Source organism: Echinops telfairi, unplaced genomic scaffold (genome assembly GCF_000313985.2).
Source record: "Echinops telfairi isolate 266 unplaced genomic scaffold, ASM31398v2 ScPeMD7_7412;HRSCAF=8450, whole genome shotgun sequence".
Lineage (NCBI taxonomy): Eukaryota > Metazoa > Chordata > Mammalia > Afrosoricida > Tenrecidae > Echinops > Echinops telfairi.
This window is the reverse complement of record NW_022111312.1, coordinates 7,033,895-7,054,461: the sequence shown is the minus strand read 5'-3', so window position 1 is coordinate 7,054,461 and position 20,567 is coordinate 7,033,895. Positions and strand designations below refer to the sequence as shown.

At 56.1% G+C, this 20,567-nt stretch overlaps 2 protein-coding genes and 1 long non-coding RNA gene across 5 annotated transcripts in view; 2 read left to right on the top strand and 1 right to left on the bottom strand.

Moving 5' to 3' along the window:
- TESC (tescalcin) overlaps nt 1-3,923 on the top strand; it is a 70,318-nt gene extending 66,395 nt beyond the window's left edge. The window contains exons 5-8 of one of the 2 annotated variants that reach the window (XM_045296763.1): nt 849-910; nt 1,000-1,107; nt 2,266-2,313; nt 3,652-3,923. In XM_045296763.1, the coding sequence (XP_045152698.1) occupies nt 849-910; nt 1,000-1,107; nt 2,266-2,313; nt 3,652-3,729 (296 nt within the window). In that variant the 3' untranslated portion in view covers nt 3,730-3,923. The remainder of the gene's footprint in view (nt 1-848; nt 911-999; nt 1,108-2,265; nt 2,314-3,651) is intronic. The other variant, XM_045296764.1, reaches the window with a different exon arrangement.
- A 3,545-nt stretch (nt 3,924-7,468) lies between these two features.
- FBXW8 (F-box and WD repeat domain containing 8) overlaps nt 7,469-20,567 on the bottom strand; it is a 133,807-nt gene continuing 120,708 nt past the window's right edge. For both annotated transcript variants that reach the window (XM_045296761.1, XM_045296760.1), the window contains exons 9-11: nt 11,208-11,381; nt 9,091-9,201; nt 7,469-8,997 (exon numbers count right to left, since the gene is read on the bottom strand). In XM_045296761.1, coding sequence (XP_045152696.1) covers nt 8,838-8,997; nt 9,091-9,201; nt 11,208-11,381 — 445 coding nt within the window. In that variant the 3' untranslated portion in view covers nt 7,469-8,837. The remainder of the gene's footprint in view (nt 8,998-9,090; nt 9,202-11,207; nt 11,382-20,567) is intronic.
- LOC123522453 lies at nt 10,072-16,120 on the top strand. The gene is made up of 3 exons (XR_006680726.1): nt 10,072-11,449; nt 14,935-15,147; nt 15,941-16,120. It is a non-coding gene; the product is annotated as an uncharacterized LOC123522453 (long non-coding RNA).

The following is a 20,567-nucleotide window of genomic DNA, read 5'->3' as shown; positions in this document are numbered from 1 at the left end:
GAGGGCCAGGCAACCTCCCTGGGGCTATGCCATCAGGCCTGGCTTGGTCAGCAGACAGGCTCCGTCTCAAACACCCTAACTCCGTGGGCTGCAGCAGCACCATCAGGCCTCTCTCCATGTGGGCTGCCCAGGTCTGGGGTGTATGGGGGTACACGAGGGGACGCCGGGCCCCTGGGGGCTGCTTAATGCTCTGTAAATGCCTGTGCAGAGAACTGGGGAGCTGGATCTGGGGCTCCCAGAGGCCAGGCCGAGAGGGGCAGGGCTCCTTGGCTCTGGGGACACCAAGAAGCGAACCCCCGTGTGTCACTAAGAGAGAGTGAGTTTGTGAGACCATACCTGGTGTGTGTGTGTGTGTGTGTGACCTGCTGTGAGACCCGGCAGGGGCTCAGCATGTGTGTAGGAAGCCCCATGGTTGCACCAGGCCAAGATGACCAGCTGCTCTTTATATATAACAGTTTCAAAGCAGCACGGACTTGCCTGGTGTAAAGGCAACACCCTGCTGGGCCAGGTGACCTCTGGGTCCTAATGCCATCAGATTCGGCACTCTGACTGTGGCAGCTCCCACCCTGGTGCTGCTCTGGTTTTCAGCAGGTGACGTTAGGTCCCTGGCCTGAGGTCTCCTGGCTGGGGAAGGGGTCACTGTGGCCCCTTGGCCCATATGGCTTTGGCGTTGAGAACTCATTATTAGGATCTATGTTCGATAGAGCCTAGGGGGGCGGGCAGTGCCAGGCGACAGCCTCTGTGGAAGGAAGTGGGAGCCAGGAGCTCCCCCCCCCCCAGAGCTCGGGGATAGGCACAGTTTCTGGCGGGGGAGCCCTGGCCAAGCCCTTTTTCTCCCCTCCCCCCAGTTCTGTTCCACATGTACGACTCGGACAGCGATGGCCGGATCACGCTGGAAGAATATCGAAATGTAAAGTATGCTCCTGGCCCACCCCCGGCCTGCCCATGCCCCAGCCTCGGTGGACGCCCCGGTGCAAGGTTGGCCTGTGCCCCCCACAGGTGGTCGAGGAGCTGCTCTCAGGAAACCCCCACATTGAGAAGGAGTCGGCGCGCTCCATCGCCGATGGGGCCATGATGGAGGCGGCCAGTGTTTGCGTGGGCCAGATGGTGGGTCTTTGCTGTGGCTGCGTGGCGGGGCAGGCAGGGTGTAGGGGCTGTTATTACCTGGTGTGATCCTCACCAGATGACCCTCGCCACCAAGTTTTCTGGGAAGTGCTGCTGTTGAGTCCACGGTGCAGAGGGGCGGGGTCCCACACGCAGCGCTGGGTGGGGACAGTGGTCAGTGGGAACCTCAAGGGAGGTAGACGGGAGCTGATGAATGGCAACTGGTCAGGGTTACCCTAGGGTGGTGGAAGCGGCCATGCCAGCACTTACAACTGGTGGCCAGCTGGGAGGAGAACGTGGTCAAGTAGAAGAGCAGCTGTGACCTTGGGAGCCAGATAGTGCCCGGTTGTGGGGGGCCTTCTGGTAGGTGGGGTGTTGGACAGCGCCATGCTCTGTGCCACTGCATACCCTAGGCTGTGACAACCAGTCTCCAGACACTGACTTCTCAGGGGATGGGGAGTTGGGACGGGACAGGAAAGCAGGATCAGCCCTGGTTCAGAACTCGTGAGCAGGGAAGCTGCACCTGCCTGGGCCATTTGAGGGGCTGCCCCGGGGTCCCCAGCCCTGCATCCCGAGGCTGACACTGGCAGGGGCTGCAGGCTGGCTACAGGAGGGCTCGCCAGGGCCCCAGTCACAGAGCAGCCGCACGGCACAAGGGTCCTCGCTTCCTAGATGGCAGTCCCCTTGCTACCAGAGGGGAGACTGAGGCCGAGAGCATGCAAGGAGAGGCAGGCCTGGTATTTCGCTCTGGGAGCGTGATGCCCCCATTCGGGGCTGCAGATGGCTGGAATGAGGGGTGCACTTGGGAGAAAGGCCCGGCAGAGTCCTGACCCTGCAGCCGGGGCCAAAGCCCATGGAGAGCTGCTTCCTGGTCCTGCACAGTCCACGTGCCCAGGTCTGACGCTGGCAGGACAAGCTGCTCAGCACAGGTGTGGGAGGCGGGCAGTGTGGTCACCCCCATCTCCCCTGGCTGAGCCTGGCGAAGAGAGGAAGGCGTGCCCCAGCCAGAGAGCCAGTGGGCAAGAGGTGTTGGAGCCCGAGCCTCACCCACTGGGTGCTGGCACAAATGGCCCAGAAGGAATGCCCTCTAAGCGGGGCGGCCGACGTCTGTGTGGAGGGGTGTGGACGGGCTGCTCACGTCTGCCCTGTGTTCGTCCCCAGGAGCCGGACCAGGTGTACGAGGGGATCACTTTTGAGGACTTCCTGAAGGTGCGTGTGGGCAGGGCAGGGAGTGGTTCTCCCGCCTCGGTCACCGTCAGAGCCTGGCACGGCCCCCTGGTCGGAGCAGGTGGAGTGGTCTTCCCTGGGAAGGTGGCAGTGACCGTGGTCGGAGCAGCTGACATGGCACAGACCAGGCACAGCGGCCTTGCTCTTGGCGCTCTGGTTCCTCCCCCAGGAGCAGCCGTGGGTGACTGTCGGAGGCCCCGTGGGCGTGCTCTGTCTGGGAGGTTGTCTCCTTTTGCTAACAGCCTTCTCTGGGGGGCGGGGGTAGGGGTCTTGTGGGGCTGTAATGTTCCCAGTGCTGACTGAGGGCTACAAAACGGAAGCACACTGCGGGCACTGTCTAGACGCCTGCTGTTACAGCGGCCCCCACCGTATGGCCATGGAAGGACTTGTCCATTCTCCTCGGGCCCTGGCCACCCTGTATTAGGGTCCCCAGCAGGACTTGGTCAAGCCAGAAGTTGCTCTCACAGGAGAGGACGGCCTGAGGCAGCTGCCCCGGGGCTTGCCAGGCAGTGGGGGAAGGAGGCACAGAGCCTGTATTGGAAGGGAGAGACTGCTGCCACCCGCCCCAGGCTGGCCCAGAAGAGGAAGCAGCCTTGACGGCACCTCACGGTCACGCTGGCGGCCATGGCCTGCATCTAAGAGGGACATTTATTCTCGGGCCACTGGGGAAGCGGGGAACGAAGGGGTTTCTTCCTTAAGCCAGAAGATGGGTCAGGGGCTGCCTTTTCTCAAGAACTAGCTGCCTTGCCTGGAAGGCCGGCCTTGCGCTAGTGCCCTCAGCGTGGTCCCGCCCCTCCTCACGCCAGCACCCACGGTGGCCCTGTTGCTCACCTGGCCTTTCTGAACAGGTCTCTATCCCCGAACCCTGAAGCGAGGCTTTGTGTGCAGACTGGGAAGCACCTATGGAGCCCCAGACACATGGTGGGCCCAGAGACCCCCTCTCCACCCCTCACGACTGCCCCTGGAGAGGCTGAGAGTGATGGTTTGTGTCTGACGGTCCTGCCTGAGCAGAGGCCTAGATTGCCACTCACGCCCCCTCCTCCCCGCAAGTAGCCGGAGGGGCACAGCGTGGCAGGGAAGGGCCAGGTGGTTCGCAGGGACTTCCCCGAGCTTCACCGGCGGATCAGTGACTGGCTGTGACCGTCCTGAGAACTCACATGCCAGCACCAGACCCCAGGCGGAGGAAGCATCCTTTCCTCGCCTGGCACGGGCTGGAGAAACATCCTGGTGCCCACTGGCCAGAGGGTCGGGCCCTGGGCTGGGCGGGGCTTGGGTGGTGGCAGGCGGGAGACCTCTGGTGACAGCCCTGTCCTGTTCCAGATCTGGCAGGGGATCGACATCGAGACCAAGATGCATGTCCGGTTCCTGAACATGGAGACCATTGCCTTCTGCCACTGACCCCTCTGGCTCCACCACCCAGCGCTGCCCTTCACTGCGGGGCCTTGAGCCACTGCGGCCGGCCGGCTGTCCCCAGCTGCTGCGGCCCACCCCGGCGGCTCACCGTCAGCTTTCTGCCTGCACGTCCCTGTCTGGTGCGGCAGGTGGCGCGCCACGGTTTTTACTTTGAATAAAGCGTGGGTTTGTTACTGAAAGTCCGTGTCTGTCCCTGGTCTGAGCAGAGAGCCAGCAGCGGCGGGTGGGTGGTGCATTCCTTCCTTGTCTGTCTGTCTGGGCTGGGCTGACTTAAGCCTGTCTGCTGTTTTCCACAGGTCAGCAGTTCAAAACCACCAGCGGCTCTGCAGCAGGGAAAGATGAGGCCGGCGACTCCTGTCCTAAGGGTTGCTATGAGTCAGAATTGACTCATTCACAGCGAGGTGCTTTTATTTTGAATTTTTTCTGCTGGGGGTCCCCCTGCCCCTTCATCCAGGCAGTACCGTAAAGGACAGTGGCGCACCAGGCCCCCTGGGCGGGGCCAGGTTTCTGGAGCAGCCCTTGGGGCTGGGGGCCTGGCTGCTCGTGTGCTCAGGCAGAGGAGGGAGCACGGGGAGCACACTGTGCCTGGCGAGCCGTGTGCTCACTCACCCCCAGGGTCTGCGTGGCTGGGCTGTGGCTCGATGCCGGCCTGCCCACGGGGTGAATGGAGGCACGAGGGAGGCTGTGCTCACCAGGAGGGGCTCTTCACTCGAGTTCCAGGCTTCTGCTCAGGGTCGGGCCTTTGTCCACTGACCTTCCGTTCTAGGGATGAGAGGGGGGGTGGGGGTCAAGGTGGGCTGGGCCTGTGGCTACTCCCGAATCCAGGTGGTTGGCGGGCAGTGGTGGGTCCTGTTGTCGTGGCTGCCCTCGATGGAGCCCTGGTGGCGGCATGGGTTGTGTACAGGGCTGCCAGCAGTGTGCCAAGCCCACCAGCCGCTCTGAGGGAGAAAGGCTCTCCTCCTGGAAGGAAGGACTCACAAGGGTCCATTTTGCTCTGTCTCACTGGATCGAGTGCCCAGTGGCGTGCTGAGTCCTGGAGGTAGGCAGTGTGCACCCCGCCCCACTCTCCGCTGCACTAACCATCCAGAGACGACAAAAAAAACCCCCAAAGCACGAGTGCAGCTGGGTGTCTCAGAGACCTCCTGGGCAGAGCAGAGCTGCCCTGCGGGTTTCTGAAGTTGTGACTCCAGAGGACAGGAAGCCACTTCTCTCTTGAGGACCTGCTGCTGGTGAGTTTGAACTGCTGACCTGTCAGCAGCCTAATGCTTAGCCCACTGTGCCGCCAGGCCCCTCCTCTCTGCCTGGAGAGGGAGGCTTGGAGGGCCTGGTGTAGGGCCCTGGATGCCTGGCATCATTACGGGGAGGTACCCGCACCCCGCGGCCCGGCCTCCCGAGCCACAGGGCTTCTAGCAGGACCACCTCGGCCTGTATTTTCTGGGGTTCCCTCCCATCTGCATCAGGCTTGTCTTCAACAAAGGCAGTTCATTAGAGTGTTTTCATAAATAAGGTCCCTCCAGGCCCTGGGCTCCAGCTGGGAGATGGGGCCGCTACAGGCACGTGCCATGGTGGCCAGTCGCCCAGCACCGAGGGCCAGCCTAGTGGCTCTGGTGGCTTGGGTCTTGGCTCGTTTGTGAATGAGAATGTGGGGTCCTCAAGGACACACGCCTCTGCTGGAATGGCTACGGGTGGTCAGTGGTCGGCGCAAACCTGTTCTGAGACCGCAGGTGGGCTGCAGGCCACAGCGGAGGCCACAGGGTGGGGCTGGGGTCTTGAACACAGCTCCTGCCACGGGCTGGGTTTGTGGGAGTGAGGGAGGAGCAGCTGGTGCAGGGTGTGTTTGCCAAACCAGCAAGGGGCAAGTCAAACAAGTGCATTATCAGGAGCCTGCCTTCTATCAAAGTGCGCTGGCGACTCAAGGGAACCGGGCAGAAATTAAACGTGGAGGCAAATATTTGAAGGAAGCTGATAAGTGGAAGCTCGGAGGGCCTGGGCGAGGGTAGAGTGGCCTGGAGGCTCTCACCCTCCTCCATGGCCTCTCTGGTCCCTGTGCCAGGAAGCCGGTAGAAAGGGGTCTCATCCTGTCCTGCCAGATTAGCAGGGCAAGTGACCACGAAAGCCCACGGTGACACGTTTGTTTGTGGGTTTACAGAAGCACCGTGAGCTGGAAGTGGGCTGTGCGCAGCTGGGGGCCCTGTGAACGTGAACTATGGATCAGGAGCACAGTGAGACCACGGGCCTCCAGGAGGGGCCACGTGTGTGCAGAGTAGGGAGTGAACTACGACCCGGCTTTAACAAAAACGGTTCCGGTATTTTCTAGCCCAAGGGCCTAGAAAGCTATTTTTGTGCTTTTCTAACCAGAGACAGGCCACCAGTAGACCTGATCCTTGTCACCGAGCGGCTGAACCTGTTCCCACCTGCCTTTGCCTTCAGTTAAGAGGCAGAAGCTGTGCGCCTCGGTGGGTGCAGGGATGGCCCTGTGTGACATTACTAGGCTGATGGGAGTTAAAAATACAAGTTGCCTTGGCAAGGGCTCTGCAAACACCTGCCTTGCAGGCTGTCCGCCCACGCGGTGACCTTGAGGAGCCAGCGTCCCTGCTGAGACTCACCAGGGCGACCCCTCTGTCTCTAGGCACTTCCAGAATGCTGGGGCTCTAGCATGTGAGGAGGGTGGGCTGCTGCAGCTCTGGCCCGCTGTTGCCCTGGCAGCAAGGGCCTAGCTTGGGGTGTGGCACTGGTCTCCCTAGTAGGGTCAGGGAGCATGTGAAGGTACAGCACGGTGGGCATGGCTCTGGGGGCAGTTCAGCACCCCTCCCCCTGCACACTGCTGGAAGCCCCCAGGACATCAGAGGCTGAGCGCACAGTGCCCACCTGCCACCCAGCGCAGCCCAGCGGGGAGCGGCCTGCCATCCGGCATGAGGGGCAGGCCCCGTCCAAATCGCCGCAGGCCCCGCCACCACAGCCAGGTAACCATCTGGCCTGGCCATGCAAGCACCCCCCCCTCATGGGGCTTGGCCGCAGCTGCTGCCTACCGGCCCGCCTGGAGTCAGGAGGCGGCGGCCGGGTCCAAGCTCGCAGTCAGGGCCTCGCTGCAGCGAGGGAAGGCTGGGACTTGGCTGGGACTTGAGCTGGGGAGAGCCAGCAGGTTTCCTGCAACTGAATGTGAGTTCTCGTTTCGGGGGTTTACTCACAAGGTGGGGCCTCCTATTTCCAGGACATCCTGGGAGACAGACACCCAGAGACACCTTAGAAGAAAGACTGGTGAGCTGCTTCCAGACCAGCCAGTGAAGACCACCTCCCCACCCCCCACCTCCCGGAGCACAGGCCTCCTTGGGCACGCACGGGTGCCAGCATTCGGTCCCTCAGGGGTGTCTGCAATCCCTTTCAGAAAAGACCACAACCCTTCCAACCTCAGGAAATTCAGCTCTCCTTAGCTGAAAGCCTAGCAGTAAGCCAGGTAAGCCTGGGGTTACCTGTGATGAAAACTTTTTACCAGGACTGTTAACTGCCTGACGACCGCAGCAGCTCCCTGCGAGGGCCCACACAAGGACCTGTGCACAAGCCCCCAGTCATTCCGTGGCCTCTTGGACTCTGGCCTAGGACCCCCCCATAGCAGAGGTGCAGGGAACCATGCCAGGTGGGTGGTGTGAGCTGGCACGGTGGTATCGTGTGCAGGAGTGCAGCCTGGCACACGGTGCCCGAGGGAGTGTGGGAGGAACGGGAACAATACGTAGACTAGAGGTTTAATCGTAGAACAAACACGGGGACATCACGGAGCAGGAAGCAAGCGCGAGGAGCGATCCTGGGGCAACATCGACCCTGGGCTCCCCCAGGGCCGGTCTGAGCCTGTGCTGTGGTGGGTGGAGGAAGTGCTTGAGATGCTAAGAGCAGAAGCAGAGTAGGCAGTGGCTTGTAAAAACATCAAGGCAGCTGGTGGGGGACAAACGTGGGTTGCTCCCCCAGCCAGGCCGGGCTGCATGAAGCTCCCAGTGCGGGTCTAGTGAGCTGCTCTGCAGAGCCGGGCAAGTGCCCCATGGCTGGGGCGAGGAAAAACGCCCGTGCTGGGAGCCCTTTACAGGGGACCAGCCGTCAGCAGAGGACAGCAGTTGTTCAAGACTGCTCACTGGTCAAATGTCCTCTAAGTCTTTAAGTGACCTGTCAGTGGTGCAGGGGCTGAGGCTCACCGAAGGCTGGCTTCCTGTCAGAAGTTCGTTTGGTGGAGAGGAAACAGAGTTAACTGCCGGGACACTTCTCCAGAGCAGCCCTGCGTCTGGCCAAGCCTCCCACTCATGGCCGGCCGGCCCTGCCGCGCTCAGCCCCTGGATCCCTGAGGGATCCCCCTGCTTGTTTCTCATGGCCCCTTCTTGTCCCTTATCCTCCAGAGGAACCTGTCTCCTACAGGGTACTCAGGAAGGCTTTACTGCTGCAGCGGGGCTAGATCACGACTGTGCGGGCTGAGCCTCTGCTCCAAGCTTGGAGGAACAGCTCAGTTCACATAGACTTTCTACAAAAACCACACCTGCTCCCGGCCCCGCCAGGGTGCCAACTGCCTTTGCTCACCACCCTTCCCGTCGGGAGGGGTTGGTAGTCCGTTTCCCTACTTAAACCTGTGACTTGCGAAGTATGCTGTTTGGTGCCATGAGGAGGGGCGTCCCTGCTGTAGACTGAGCCTGTCTTCGAGGACTTCGGACGAGTCCTGGCGTCAACCTCACCCCTTAAGGACGCAGGAGCTATGCCTCTTCTCTAACTGAATGGGCCTCGGCTGCCCTGCTTCCTCAGGGGCTTAGGATCCTCCTTCCTGTAGCAACACACACACACACCCGCAGTACTTAAGTGCTATTACAACATATGGGCACACGAGTAAGAGAATCACGAAGGACACACGTGTGTCAATATGTAATTATAAGCCAGGGCTGCTGCAGCAGAGACAAAGCACTGCCCACAGCCTGCAGGCGCCGAGGGGAGAGCGAGGCAGGGAAGGTAGCGCGCGAGGGGAAGCTGGTGGGGAGGCAGGAGCGAGGCGGGTGCATCACCTGTGGGCAGAGAAGGGGGGAGGCACACCTCTGTGCTCACAGGTGTCTTTGTGCAAGGGCTTCTCACTTTCTCCCTGCTCCCACGGTGTCATAGGGCAAGGTAGGCGTCAGGTCATAGTCGTAGCCACCCATGGTGGCGAAGGGCGAGCGGAAGACGGGCAGAGTGCTCTGGAAGGCCAGCCGGTCCACTGCGAACTCATAGGCGTGGATCAGCCCCCGGTGCCTGGAGACCGCAGAGAGGCAGTGAGGACTGTGGCCCCGAGCACGGTGGGGGAGGAGGAACCTGCGTGCCCCCCCACCCCCGCAGGGCACCGACCTCCTGTGCGTGGTGCTGCTGTCCAGGTCGGCATGGCGCACCACGCGCTCATAGGGCACGTTGGCAGTGATGAGGCTGTGGCTGTTGAAGGCGAGGTGGCGGACCGGGTGCCTGGAACAGAAGCGGACCTGCTGCCACGACCTGCCTCTGCCCTCCTCCCCTTCCTGAGCTGTGCGGGCTCCCTCGGGGAGAGCTTCCCCCAGACCCTCCTTTCTGAAGCAAAGTCTCTTGGAGTGTTTCGGACAAACAAGGACCCCTGAAAGAATTTGTGGAAGCTGGTATGGAAAGAGTAGAACTTTCCAAGCCCCTTCCTATAAAGCTGGCCGCTCCCACTTCACCTGCTGGGTGGCCTTGGTCACTGTCTGCCTGTTCTCAGAGCCAGTGTCCCTTCTACAGGGGGGTAGAGAGGCGACTGGTAAAGCCTCCCCCGAGTCCTAAAGGCCAAACCAAACCCACTGCCACGGAGTCATTCTCACTCCTAGTGCCCTGGAGGACGGACAGGCAGCACTGCCCCCAGGGGTCTCTGAGATTCCAGCTCTTCACTCCCATGGGCTAGAAAGTCTGTCTTTCTCCCATGGAGAGGCTGGCAGCTTAGAGCTCTGTGACTGTGTAACCCACTCTGCCACCATGACTCCCACTTCCGAAAGACAGAAGGCCACAAATGACCCCGTGCTCAGGGCTTCAAAACCCATCCCGCCCAGTTTAGTGGACGCTTCCACTGACTGCAAAAGTAGACGCCCTGTGCCGCCTCTGTTCACAGCCACGAGCCACAGGACAGGACTGGCAACAGCTCTGCAGCACGGGAGAGGTGATAGCGGCCGGGCCTCCTGAACAGTGCAGGGAATACAAGGCCAGCTCGGGGCCACCCACCTGACGGAAGTGTCCTGGGCCCAATGAGGTAGGAGGTGGGGGCTCCCACCAGAGAAGGGGAAGTGTGAGGACATGACCGGCCACCCCCAGGAGGAGGGGACAGCTAGGCCGTTTGTCAACGAGTTCAAGTGGGCGCTGGGCTGGAGGGCCCTCCCACAGGAAGGGTGAAGCCAAGTGGGGGCGGCCCCTGCTTTGACAAAAGGCTGCATCCGGGCCCCTTCCCACCAACCAGAACTGTGAAGAGTGTTTTCCCTTCTACAAAAACTAAAAAGGCACAGCATCCGGGCACCAGTTAGCAACGGTGACTGCACCCAGGATGGCTGTGTGATTGGGGGAGGGCTTCTTTTGGTCTGGGAACACTCAAAATGTGTCTCTGGGAATTAATCGTAAAGGTCTTCTCACAAGCTCTGCTTTTCAACCACGCAGGGCCACCGGGACTGGAGTTTTTGTTGCCCTTTGGCACCACCTGGTGGCCACTCAGCACATTGCGCTGCTAGATTTGGTTTCTGTCTGTTGAGTGAGGGCCACCCTGCCCATCCCAGAAGCAGCCAATGCTTTTCTTAACGTTTCCTCTAGGTTGGGGAGGATGGTTCTGGGCAGCCCAGCAAGGCTGCCTGCCCGCGCTCTCTGCTATATGTGGTCAGAGCGGGGACAATGCTTTTAACCCTCTAGGCGCTTGAACATACATACACCTGGGGCTATGAGTGAGCCGTCCCAGACTCGGACAGGAACATCGGGTTCTTATTGATCCTTTTGTGCCAACGTCCCAGCGAGGCGCTCAATCAGAGTCCCCCCTGCTAGTGAGGTGGCTGTGGCTGCAGCTGGAGGGCCAACTTGGTGGTGCCGCCCCATCCATACCTGTCCCACCTCACCTAGGAAATCGACACCGTAGCGGCGGGTTAGTGTCTCAGTGACTTCAGTCGTTTACCAGCAAGCTAAGTGGCTGTGATTGAACTTGTGGTGAGTTGGGGGTTGGCTGCTGTCTTAACCAAAGATGACTTTAACAGGCGGCCTGAGACGGGCGGGCCTGGGCCTGCCTCTCCAGCTGGCCTTCAGGAAAACAGACAGACCTGCGTCAGTAAGCAGAGCTGCAGTTGAGAAACTAGTTCCAGGCTTAGTCTCTGGGCATTCATTATGCTAACCTTGGGCTATGAGAGAGAGGAACTGCAGCCTCAGATTCCTCACCTGAGAGATGGTGGGCTCGCCTGCCCTTGCTGGCAGTACCATGGGCACAGAGGACGACCTACCGGGAATGCACCTCCCACAGCTTCTGGTTCATGCGGTAGTCCCACACGGTGACGAGCCCCTCCTCGCCTCCACTGACGATCTTCCACTCGTCCATCTGGACTGAGGCGACGCCCAGCTGATGGGCAGAGAGCGACAGGGCGATTTTATCCGTGCGGAGGTCGTGGATCCTCACCCTACAGGAGCAGAGAAGACGGGACCAGGTTACAGCTACATCTGACAGGTGCCTCACAGCTGTGTGGGGGTAAGTAAGACATCTCCTGACTGGGGAACCAGCACGGGGGTGGTTCACAGCGGAAAGAGCAAGGTGACTCTGAAAGCGTGGATTGAGACCAGACCCAGGCCATGCACGCAGCTGCCCTGCGGCGGCTCACTGGGTGTGCTTCACATTGGGACTGCATCTGGGTCAGGTGTCGGCCCGTGAGATCTTCTAGGATACAGGCTGTATTCAGGCACAGAGGGCTGTGGGTCTTTGCCTTCACTCTGTATGTTCATCACCATTGTGTTGGCCTTTGGGGCCAGGAATTAAGCTCGTAGGGAACCTCCTAGGACTTGCTCTGTAACCATCCGATCATCTGCACACAGCGGGGCCCTAGGGCTTGTTTTTTGCGGCTTATTTTAGGAAGTGATGTAGAATTTGACAAAATCTAAGTACGAGTTGACTCAGCCTCTGTACGGCAGGTCAAAAAGCAAGAGGCCATGTAGCTAGACAAACTGATACTCTATTGAACTGGATCATTATTTCATGTCCTAGTTTCTTTCATCATCTCAGTGCTCGTGCGTGCGTGCGCACCCACACACAATCCTGTGCGTAGGCCCAAAGGATTTCTCAGCGTCAGAGCACACTCTAAACCTGTTGCTGGCATCACCTGGAGCCTCCAAAAGTCCCTGTGAAAATAGAATGGATTTTTTTTCCAGGAACATTTTAAAGCCCCCTCATGTGTGCACACAGGACAAACCTGCCTTTTGACAGTTTCAAGTGGGTCACAAAGTAAGGCTTGGTGAAGCCAGAGCGCAGCGGCCAGCCCCCACTCTCTGAAGCCCCTCCATTTCCTGTCGTCATTAGCATCTGCTCGGTGTTCTATTCTCAGTCTCCACGTTTGAGAGCCTACATGGAATGAATGACTTCACAGAAGGAAGAAAAGGCAAACAATAAGCACCCGGGTGCAGCAGTGCTCTGGAACACGGCAGGTGGCCCACTCCAGACAGGAAGCTCGTCCTTTCTCCATCACCAAGCCCCGCCAGGGAAGGCAGCCAGAGATCTGGCACCAAGGCCAAGCCCAGAAGAAACGAGCAGCTCACAGAATCCCCGGAGGAAACCTGCCACCGTTTGCCCTATCCGAGTGGACGGGCCCTCCAGTCACCTGGACTGATGTGCACAGCAATCTGAAGGAAGACCGCCCTCCTTTTCGGCCACAGGGCCGCCCCTTGCGCAGCAGGGCGCCCGGCACCACTGGTCCTCGGGTGGTGGGGGAGGGGCGGCCGATACATTAGACGGAAACCCGAGAGGAACACGCAGATGGAAAGCAGCCGGCCAGTGTGTCATTAGAGGACAGTCCGCAAGAATGCAGTCATCGTTCAGAATCAATATTAATTTATGATCCCAAACCCATAGCTACAAACTGCTCCTAGGACTTAATGAGAGAAACAGCTTACTCCGACCAGCAATTCATGGCAAAAAGACTCGTTTCTACTTGGATCCTAACAAGGCCTTTCTAAACATTACAGAAAACCCACAGTCCAAGTCAAGGCAAATGAAGACTGAGCAAAATGATTACAGGGAAGACTAATTCAGTAACAACCCCCTTCAAATTAAACCCCCTAAAAACAATTTGCAGAAAAAAATACTAATGATGGACGAGACATTACAGAATAAAGTCACATGATAGCTAGCCCCAAGTGTCAGAGATAACACATAATCCAGCCCACGGTGGGGAGACAGGGAGAAAGAGGGACTTTCTAGTCCTGCTATGACTTGGCAACATAAAATCAAAACTATACTTCACCTACTTCCCTCGGGTGCCGTCAGATAAGGGTGGGACTGAACTGCCCAGTCAGTCCTTCAAGTCCACCCCCAGCTACTCCCGGGGAATAAGACGGAGCACTGTGTCCCTGGGAAGATCGACAGCCTGGGAATCACGAGGTAGGGCCCCGATGAGTCAGAGTCTCTGTAAATATTTAGGGTTTTTATTCCACTTCTGGGACCTCAGCGAGGCTACCTCTGTGTACGTGCACATGCACCCACAAGGGCAGCTTCTGTCGCCCGGGTACACTGCAAACGCCCTCACTGCAGGTTACTTGGTTCTAGCTACAGCCTCTCACAGACACTGCTGAGCTCTCTCTCAATGTGAGCACGCTCGTCCAGGACCCAAGCCGAAAACCAGCGCTGGCTGCTGCAGCTGTGTCTGTATGGGTGTGTTCTTGGGGCAAGCACCAAAATGCAAAGAAAAAATAGGGACAAACTCGGGGTCCCATACAAGGCAGATGCCACGAGGCATACACCATTAAACAGGTCAGCAGCAGAAGGCAAGCCGGATGACTGGGAACACCTGAAAAAGACACTTCTGTGCACCCCAAGTAAAAAGACAGAGGACTAATCCCTCCAGAAAGCCTCAGAAGACAGGCAGGCATCCAGGCAGGCAGCAAATAACTGGATGAGCTATCACAGCAAGACACAAATCACTTTAAACCAGGCGGGCGTCCTGTAATAGCCCCAAGTTCAACAGAAAGAAGCCCCGGTGTGCACGTGAGGGGGGGGGGGATGTTGTAAAACAGCACCACCACTGTGGACAACGGGTGGTACTTCTTGAAAGCAAGACAAAGAAATGCCTTGTGACCCAGAGGGTATTATCCCCCGCCCCCCAAAATAAAAACTCTGCTGGGTGGATCTTTTGTAGTACTACCCATTTTTCCTGCTAGGTGAGCAATGAACAACTTGTCTTAGTTACTGCACCCAGTGGCGTCACCTGGGAAGGTTCTCTGTGGTCACAGTGAATATTTTCTAAAAACAGTTTCGCTCGTTTAAGAGACCAACATGTGGCTGTGAAATTTTGTTTCCTGCTTGGAGAAAAATGCCGCAGAAACTGTTGTGATGTTGAACACAGCTTACAAGAGCAGCACTATGTGGAAAACTCACGTGTACAAGTGGCTTTCTTGTTTGACAAAAGGTGAAATGTCGACTGAGGACAAACCTCGTTCTGGACTTCCGTCAACTTCCTAAATGGACAAAAATGTTGACTCGTCGTGCATTTGGAGTTCGTTCTACCAGTTCAGACTGTTCATCAAGCTTTCTATCAGAGGTTCTGAAAAGATTGCATAACAGTGGGGGACAAACAGGCCTGATTTGTGGCACATGGGGGACTGTTTTTGCCACTACAACAATGCACCTGCTCACACAGCCACCTCGGTGTACCAGTTTTTGGCAAAAAAAAACCCAGCATGCCTCTCTTACCCCACACATGACCTCACTCTGTGCAACTTCTCGGTTCCTCGAATGCAGAGGGACACGGAAGGTCAGTGGTCTGACGATGTAGACGAGGTGCTGTCAGCCATCCAAACAGATGAGTTTGAAACCGTTTCCAAGAACGGCATCGCAGATTTGACCCATGGATTAAGGCTCATGGAGAGTATTTTGAAAGTCCTAGGAAGCTTTGGGGGGGGGACTCTTGCAAATCTTTTAAGAATTTTTTTTTAATTCTTACAGTTGTATGTTTATCCTCTTGTTCAAAGGCCTTCTCCTTTTTTGATGACCAAGCATGAAGTCCCTTTTCCGGGATCGGTTTCTCCTGAGAGTTCGTCCACGTATGTGAGTTGCAGCCAAGGGCATTCTGGCTGTCCGTCCCTGCAGGCAGGTGTGCGTGTGCAGTGGTGGTCCAGTGCACGGTCCTTCTCCTGCAGCCCTCTTCCTGCTTGTCCTCACGGTCCAGCTCCCATGTGTGCCAGGTACATTGCGTCCTCAGAGACATCTGAATTTTTTATTTTTTAAAATCACTTCATCGGGGGCTCTTATCACAATCCATCCATTGTGTCAAGCACATTTGTACATATGTTGCCATCATTTTCAAAACATGCTCTTTCTACTTGAGCCCTTGATAGGAGCTCCTCATTTCCCCCCTACCCCACCTTACCTCCCACATGAACCCTTGATTATTTATACATTTTGTTTCATGTCTTACAGTGCTGTCTCCCTTCACCCACTTTTCTGTTGTCTACACCCCCTGAGAAGGGATTATATGTAGATCGTTGTGATCGGTTCTCCCTTTCTCCCCGCACCTTCCCTTGTAAGTATATATTTTTTCCACACAAACATTTTGAAGCCCCCTTGGGTTATACAACCCAACTACTACAGAAGCAAAGAAAAGGCTTTCACACCAAAACGAAACATTCTTTGATGATTACCAGGGTTGGAGGGGAAGGAAGAATAAATCTGTTAACTAGAGGACAGACAGTAACTTGGGGAGAGGGGAAGGCTATATGATAGGAGTGAGGCCAGCAAAACAAACATATATACACATACACACACCACCCTGCAGCCAATGTGATCCACAGACATGCAGGCTGAACAGGTGCGGGAAGAATGAGACGACAACCAAAACAATCCACAGGGTTTGACAGCCCCCTGCTGGGGGCCTCTGTCTCAGGGAAGACCAGAGTAACAGTCCACTAGCGACTGGAGCCTTTGAAGCTTGTGAGTGGCCAGCTAAGGTCTCGCTGTTGTCACCCCCTCCCCACCCAGAGCCCAGCAGAGGGAAGGAAACAGAAGGAAGGGCAGCACTGAGTACAACCATCTGCACAAGCATCAGCTTGAGACCCAAAGGACTAGACGGAGCCTGGCTACTGGCTACCACCACCCACCGCTCTATTCCAACTCATCGTGACCCTGGAAGACAGTATGACGACCGTGTGGGTTTCTGCGACTGCCAGTCTTTACAGAAGTGGACAGCCTCGTGTTTCTCCCATGGAGTGGCTGGTGGGTTCAAACTTACGACCTCGGGGTTAGCAGCTCAATAGGTAACCCATTACAGCACTAGAAACAATAATGACACAGAGGAAACGTCTGTCGTGACTTTGACTTGATGCGGATGCCCTGAGCGCTAGGTCAACGTGTGTGGCCATGCAGTCAGTCAGAGATGAGTATTGGTAGACCCCACTGGGCACAGGACTAAACAGGTGACTCGTGGAGACCACCACCTGAAGCAGTCCCAGCGAAGGGGTACATGGCAGATGGGGGCCTCCCTTTATCGATCAGAATTCTGTTTTGAACACTCATGTCGCCTTGTTTCTATCTAAAATTGAGAGACAAAGGGGTGCTTTTTGCTGCCCACTAACGTGTTACTGAACTCTCCAAAGGGTGGGTGGGCATCAGGATCCCTACCTGTATCGCACACGCACACACATGTGGCTTCCTCATGTCTAAGACCATGTACACTCAGACTTTGGCAGTGTGAACACACCCACACAGGCGGGTGGTGTGGATCCAAAAGGCGGCAGCACTGAACCCCTTCAGGGGCAGTTCTACATGCCGCTACACAGAGAGGGTCACCATCCACTTGATGGCAACTCACAACGATGTCCACTTCGACAATGTTAGGAAACCAGTTTGACCAAGATGTGGTCTCAAAGGACAGAGGTGAGACCCTCCACTGCTTCCTGGCCAGGCCATGAGCCTGAGCAGGCAGGGCTGGCAGAGGGGGGCGTTCTTGCTGGGGAATGCCATGCCGTCCCACCCAGAGCGACAGGGCCTCGGAGGCAGCAGAGAGAACACAGGCCTTCCTCCGTGGGAGTGGGTTTGCCAGCAGTGGGAGGGAAGTTGGGGTGCTAAGGCAAGGCGGAGAAGAAAAGTGGGGACTCTGCCTTCGGGCCGTGGCGGCCCTGCTCACTACCGCCAGACTTGAGAAGGACGGGGACACGCATGTGCAGCCACAGCCTTTCCCAGTGCCTGTTCAGTTAATAGGGTCTACTTTGCCATGGTGATTTTCATGAAGAGCCCCTCTGTTGAATATTTATACTCCATAATTTACAGTTTGGCTGTTAAGGAGACAAAGGCAAACACAAATGTGGTCCAGAAGTTCAAAGTTTGCCATCTGTTTTCCTATTGTATTTAGACACCAGCATGGCAGCCCCAAACAAGACAACCCAATAGGCCGATCGATACAGCAGCAGTACGCGTGCAGCGTGCGAGGGGACATGAAGCCGGGCCAGAGCAGATTTGAACTTCTCCCCACAGGAGAGAAGAGAAGTGTCCTGGGACACATCCTCAGAGAGGCCCTGCCCTGTCCTTAGCTGCCAGGCAGGCGTCGCAACACCGCAGAGCGCCAGCCCTCCCAGTGCCATCAAGGCCCGAGCTCTGCACACCCCCCGACTGTGGCGGACCCTGGCAGAGCCCATCAACCGCCGCGCGTGCTCGGAAACAGGTAGCCCAGCACATGGGCCCACGTCATGCCAAGCCGCCGGATTCCAGGGACAAAGAAGCCAATGGTGAATGTTGCAAATCCCCATCGAGCACGGATTTCATCAACTTTGCCCGCTGAAAAGAAAAATACTTGGTCCAAAAGCTGTAATTGTATTATGTTTAATATTCATGGTCGGGCTTGGAGGACAGCCCCAATACTCCCCTCTCTCCAGCCTCTCTCTAATGAAAATCACGCCATAGGAGTCAGCTCTCGCCTGCCAATTAAAACAAAAGACACCAGAGCCTTCCAAAGACCCCAGCAGAGGCGCAGCCATCTGATGGGCAGGGAAGCGCTGGAGCTGAGAGGGGGGGTCCGGCTCTGGCTGGGCCAGTGTGAAGAGCTCTGGAGCACTTATTAGGCCACTTGCAGATGGAACAGGGACAACATTTACACCCCGCTCTCTTGCACGCCACTAGCAGGCGGCACGATCCTGAGCACAGCACCCCCTCCTATTTGTCAGCGCTAGAAGTGTGCCCCGAGACGTTTTAATTAGGGGTCACAACTTGGGGCACTTCCCATTGGTTTGGATTAAATAGTCCCATCTGAGAGTCAGGCAAACTGTTATTTGATGGCAAAGCTCACCCCTAGGCAGGGTTAACGCCACTGCCTGCCAAGGGTTGAGCTTTGCTGCGCGAGTTTCATTAAAGACCCGACCTACGGCTACATTTCTATCCAGAAAACAAATGCGAACAAGCAGTAAGGTATTAAAACGTAGGCCTGGGTTTTTTTTTCATGCCCCAATTAATCAAGAAAATGACTATTTTGTTAAAACGAAATCAATACATGATCCTTTTGGTTTTGATGAACCTGAGTTATTAAAGATTTGAAAGATAGCCTATATGCCCAAATCAATAACTTTATCTACATAACACTGATAAGGGTCTTCTGCAAATGATTTGTTTGAAACAGAGACCAAAAACCATGTATTTCCAAGTCGATCTGCCTAGTTTGATCCAAGGAGGCCTCAAACCTCCAAAACCAGTCACTGAAGTTCTCTAGACCTGTTTGCTCAGCAGGGACGGCACTGGACGGTCTCAGAGACTGCGAGGAAAGCAACCGTGTTGTGGTCCAGTATCGGGACAGCCTGCCCAAGTGCAGACAAAGGAACGGGACCCCAACGGGAATGCTGAATGCCCTGTTTGCACGCACGGAGCACCTCAAGATTCCAGTGTGAGTGTTTCCCTTTTTCAACAGTGTTAACATGGGCCATGCCTGACACTGGGATGCGTACTGTCTTTCTTAGTAGAAAGAGGGGGGGGGAGCATGTGATAAATAAGCTCAATAATCAAGACAGTGAGGTATTGGCAGAAGGACTGCTATTTAGATGAACAGAGTAGTAGGAGAGAGAATCCAAAATCAACCCTTAAATTGACGATCAAATGGTTTTCAACAAGAGAGCCAAGACAATTTGATGGAGAGAGTCCACCGGTCTTTTCAGGAAAATGGGGTAATAGAATGAAGTTGGACCCTAACCTCACACCATATATAAAATGGACACCAAATGGATCAGGCACCGAGGTCAGTGTAAGAGCTGAAACTCCTTCCAATGTAAGACTTTTCTGGGGTAAATAGACCTTTGTGACCTTAGGCAAATAAAAGATTTCTTAGCCATGACAACAAAAGAAAGAATTACACTTCATCAAAATGTAAAATGGTTGTCCTCAAACGACACCATCAAGAAAGCGAAAATGAGAATATCTGCAAATCATCTATCGGTAAAAGTTTGCATCCAGCACAAATAACAACAGCACTCAGTGAGTAGAAATGGCCAAAGGCTCTGGAAAGAGACCGGCCAGTGGTCAGCGGACACATGGAGGGACGTTCAGCACCGGCCATCGCCGATGCGAGTGACAAGCACAGTGAGAACCAGCTGGCACCCACGGGGCGGTCGCCATCAGACAGCGGCAAGAGTTCATGAGGGTGGAGCGACATCGTGGGCGTAAAATGAAAATACTGCTTTGGAAAACAGTCGGGTAGATCCTCCAAAGGGTGAACAAGAATTACCACAGGACAAGCAATTCCATTCCGAGGGGTACAGCACCCAAGAGAAATGAAGGCGTAGCCACAGACAAGCTCCACCCCCACCCCCAACGTTAACAGCAGCAGCATTCACAACAGCCAAAAATTAACCACCAGGTGTTCGTCAGCAAATGGATGGATAAGCAACATGTGGCCTATCAATCTATGGACTATTATGTAGCCATAAAGAAAGCGGCCGAGAAGGGCTACCCCATGAGTCTTGAGAACATTAAGTGAAAGAAGCCGGTCACAGCCCACGGGCAGGGTGCAGGCAGTTCCTGGATCATTCTGGTGTGACCTGTGGACCACAGGGTTTCGACCTGCTTCTGCGATGGTCGTCAAAGTGAAGCAGGAACAGGCCAGAATTTGGACATTTTGGGTGACTTGTCACAGGAACCAGAACGGAACGAACCTGCCTTAAAACCTAGCATGGGAGACTCAGAAGAGGCCCAAGGAGCCCTTTCAGGAACCTGATGTGTGGATTAGAGCGAGGCTGTGGGGGGAGTTGGGGTGCACACACACACACACACACATTTTTGTGTTCAGGTTATGCAAACTTGCCTTCATTTTGAAATGAGTGCATCAGCCAGTACTCTCAACAGGTTATTCATTACTTGCTGTAGGTCCACCTTGTAAATAATGGAAAAAGCTGGAGGCCTTTTGTGCACTTAAGGGAGGTTAGAGACCCACAGATTCTTAACAGCACAATTAGGACGAGATCTCATTCAGCACCTGGAAGCAGCTTGCAGTGTAGGACCCTATTGGTATGCAACGTCAAGAACTGGCACGGGTTCAGAGAGGTGGGGAGAGGAGTGGTTGCTGGGAGGGGTGGGGGTAGCTAGCGGCTGCTAATGGGGATAGGGCTTCTTTTGGTGGAGAGAGATGAGAATG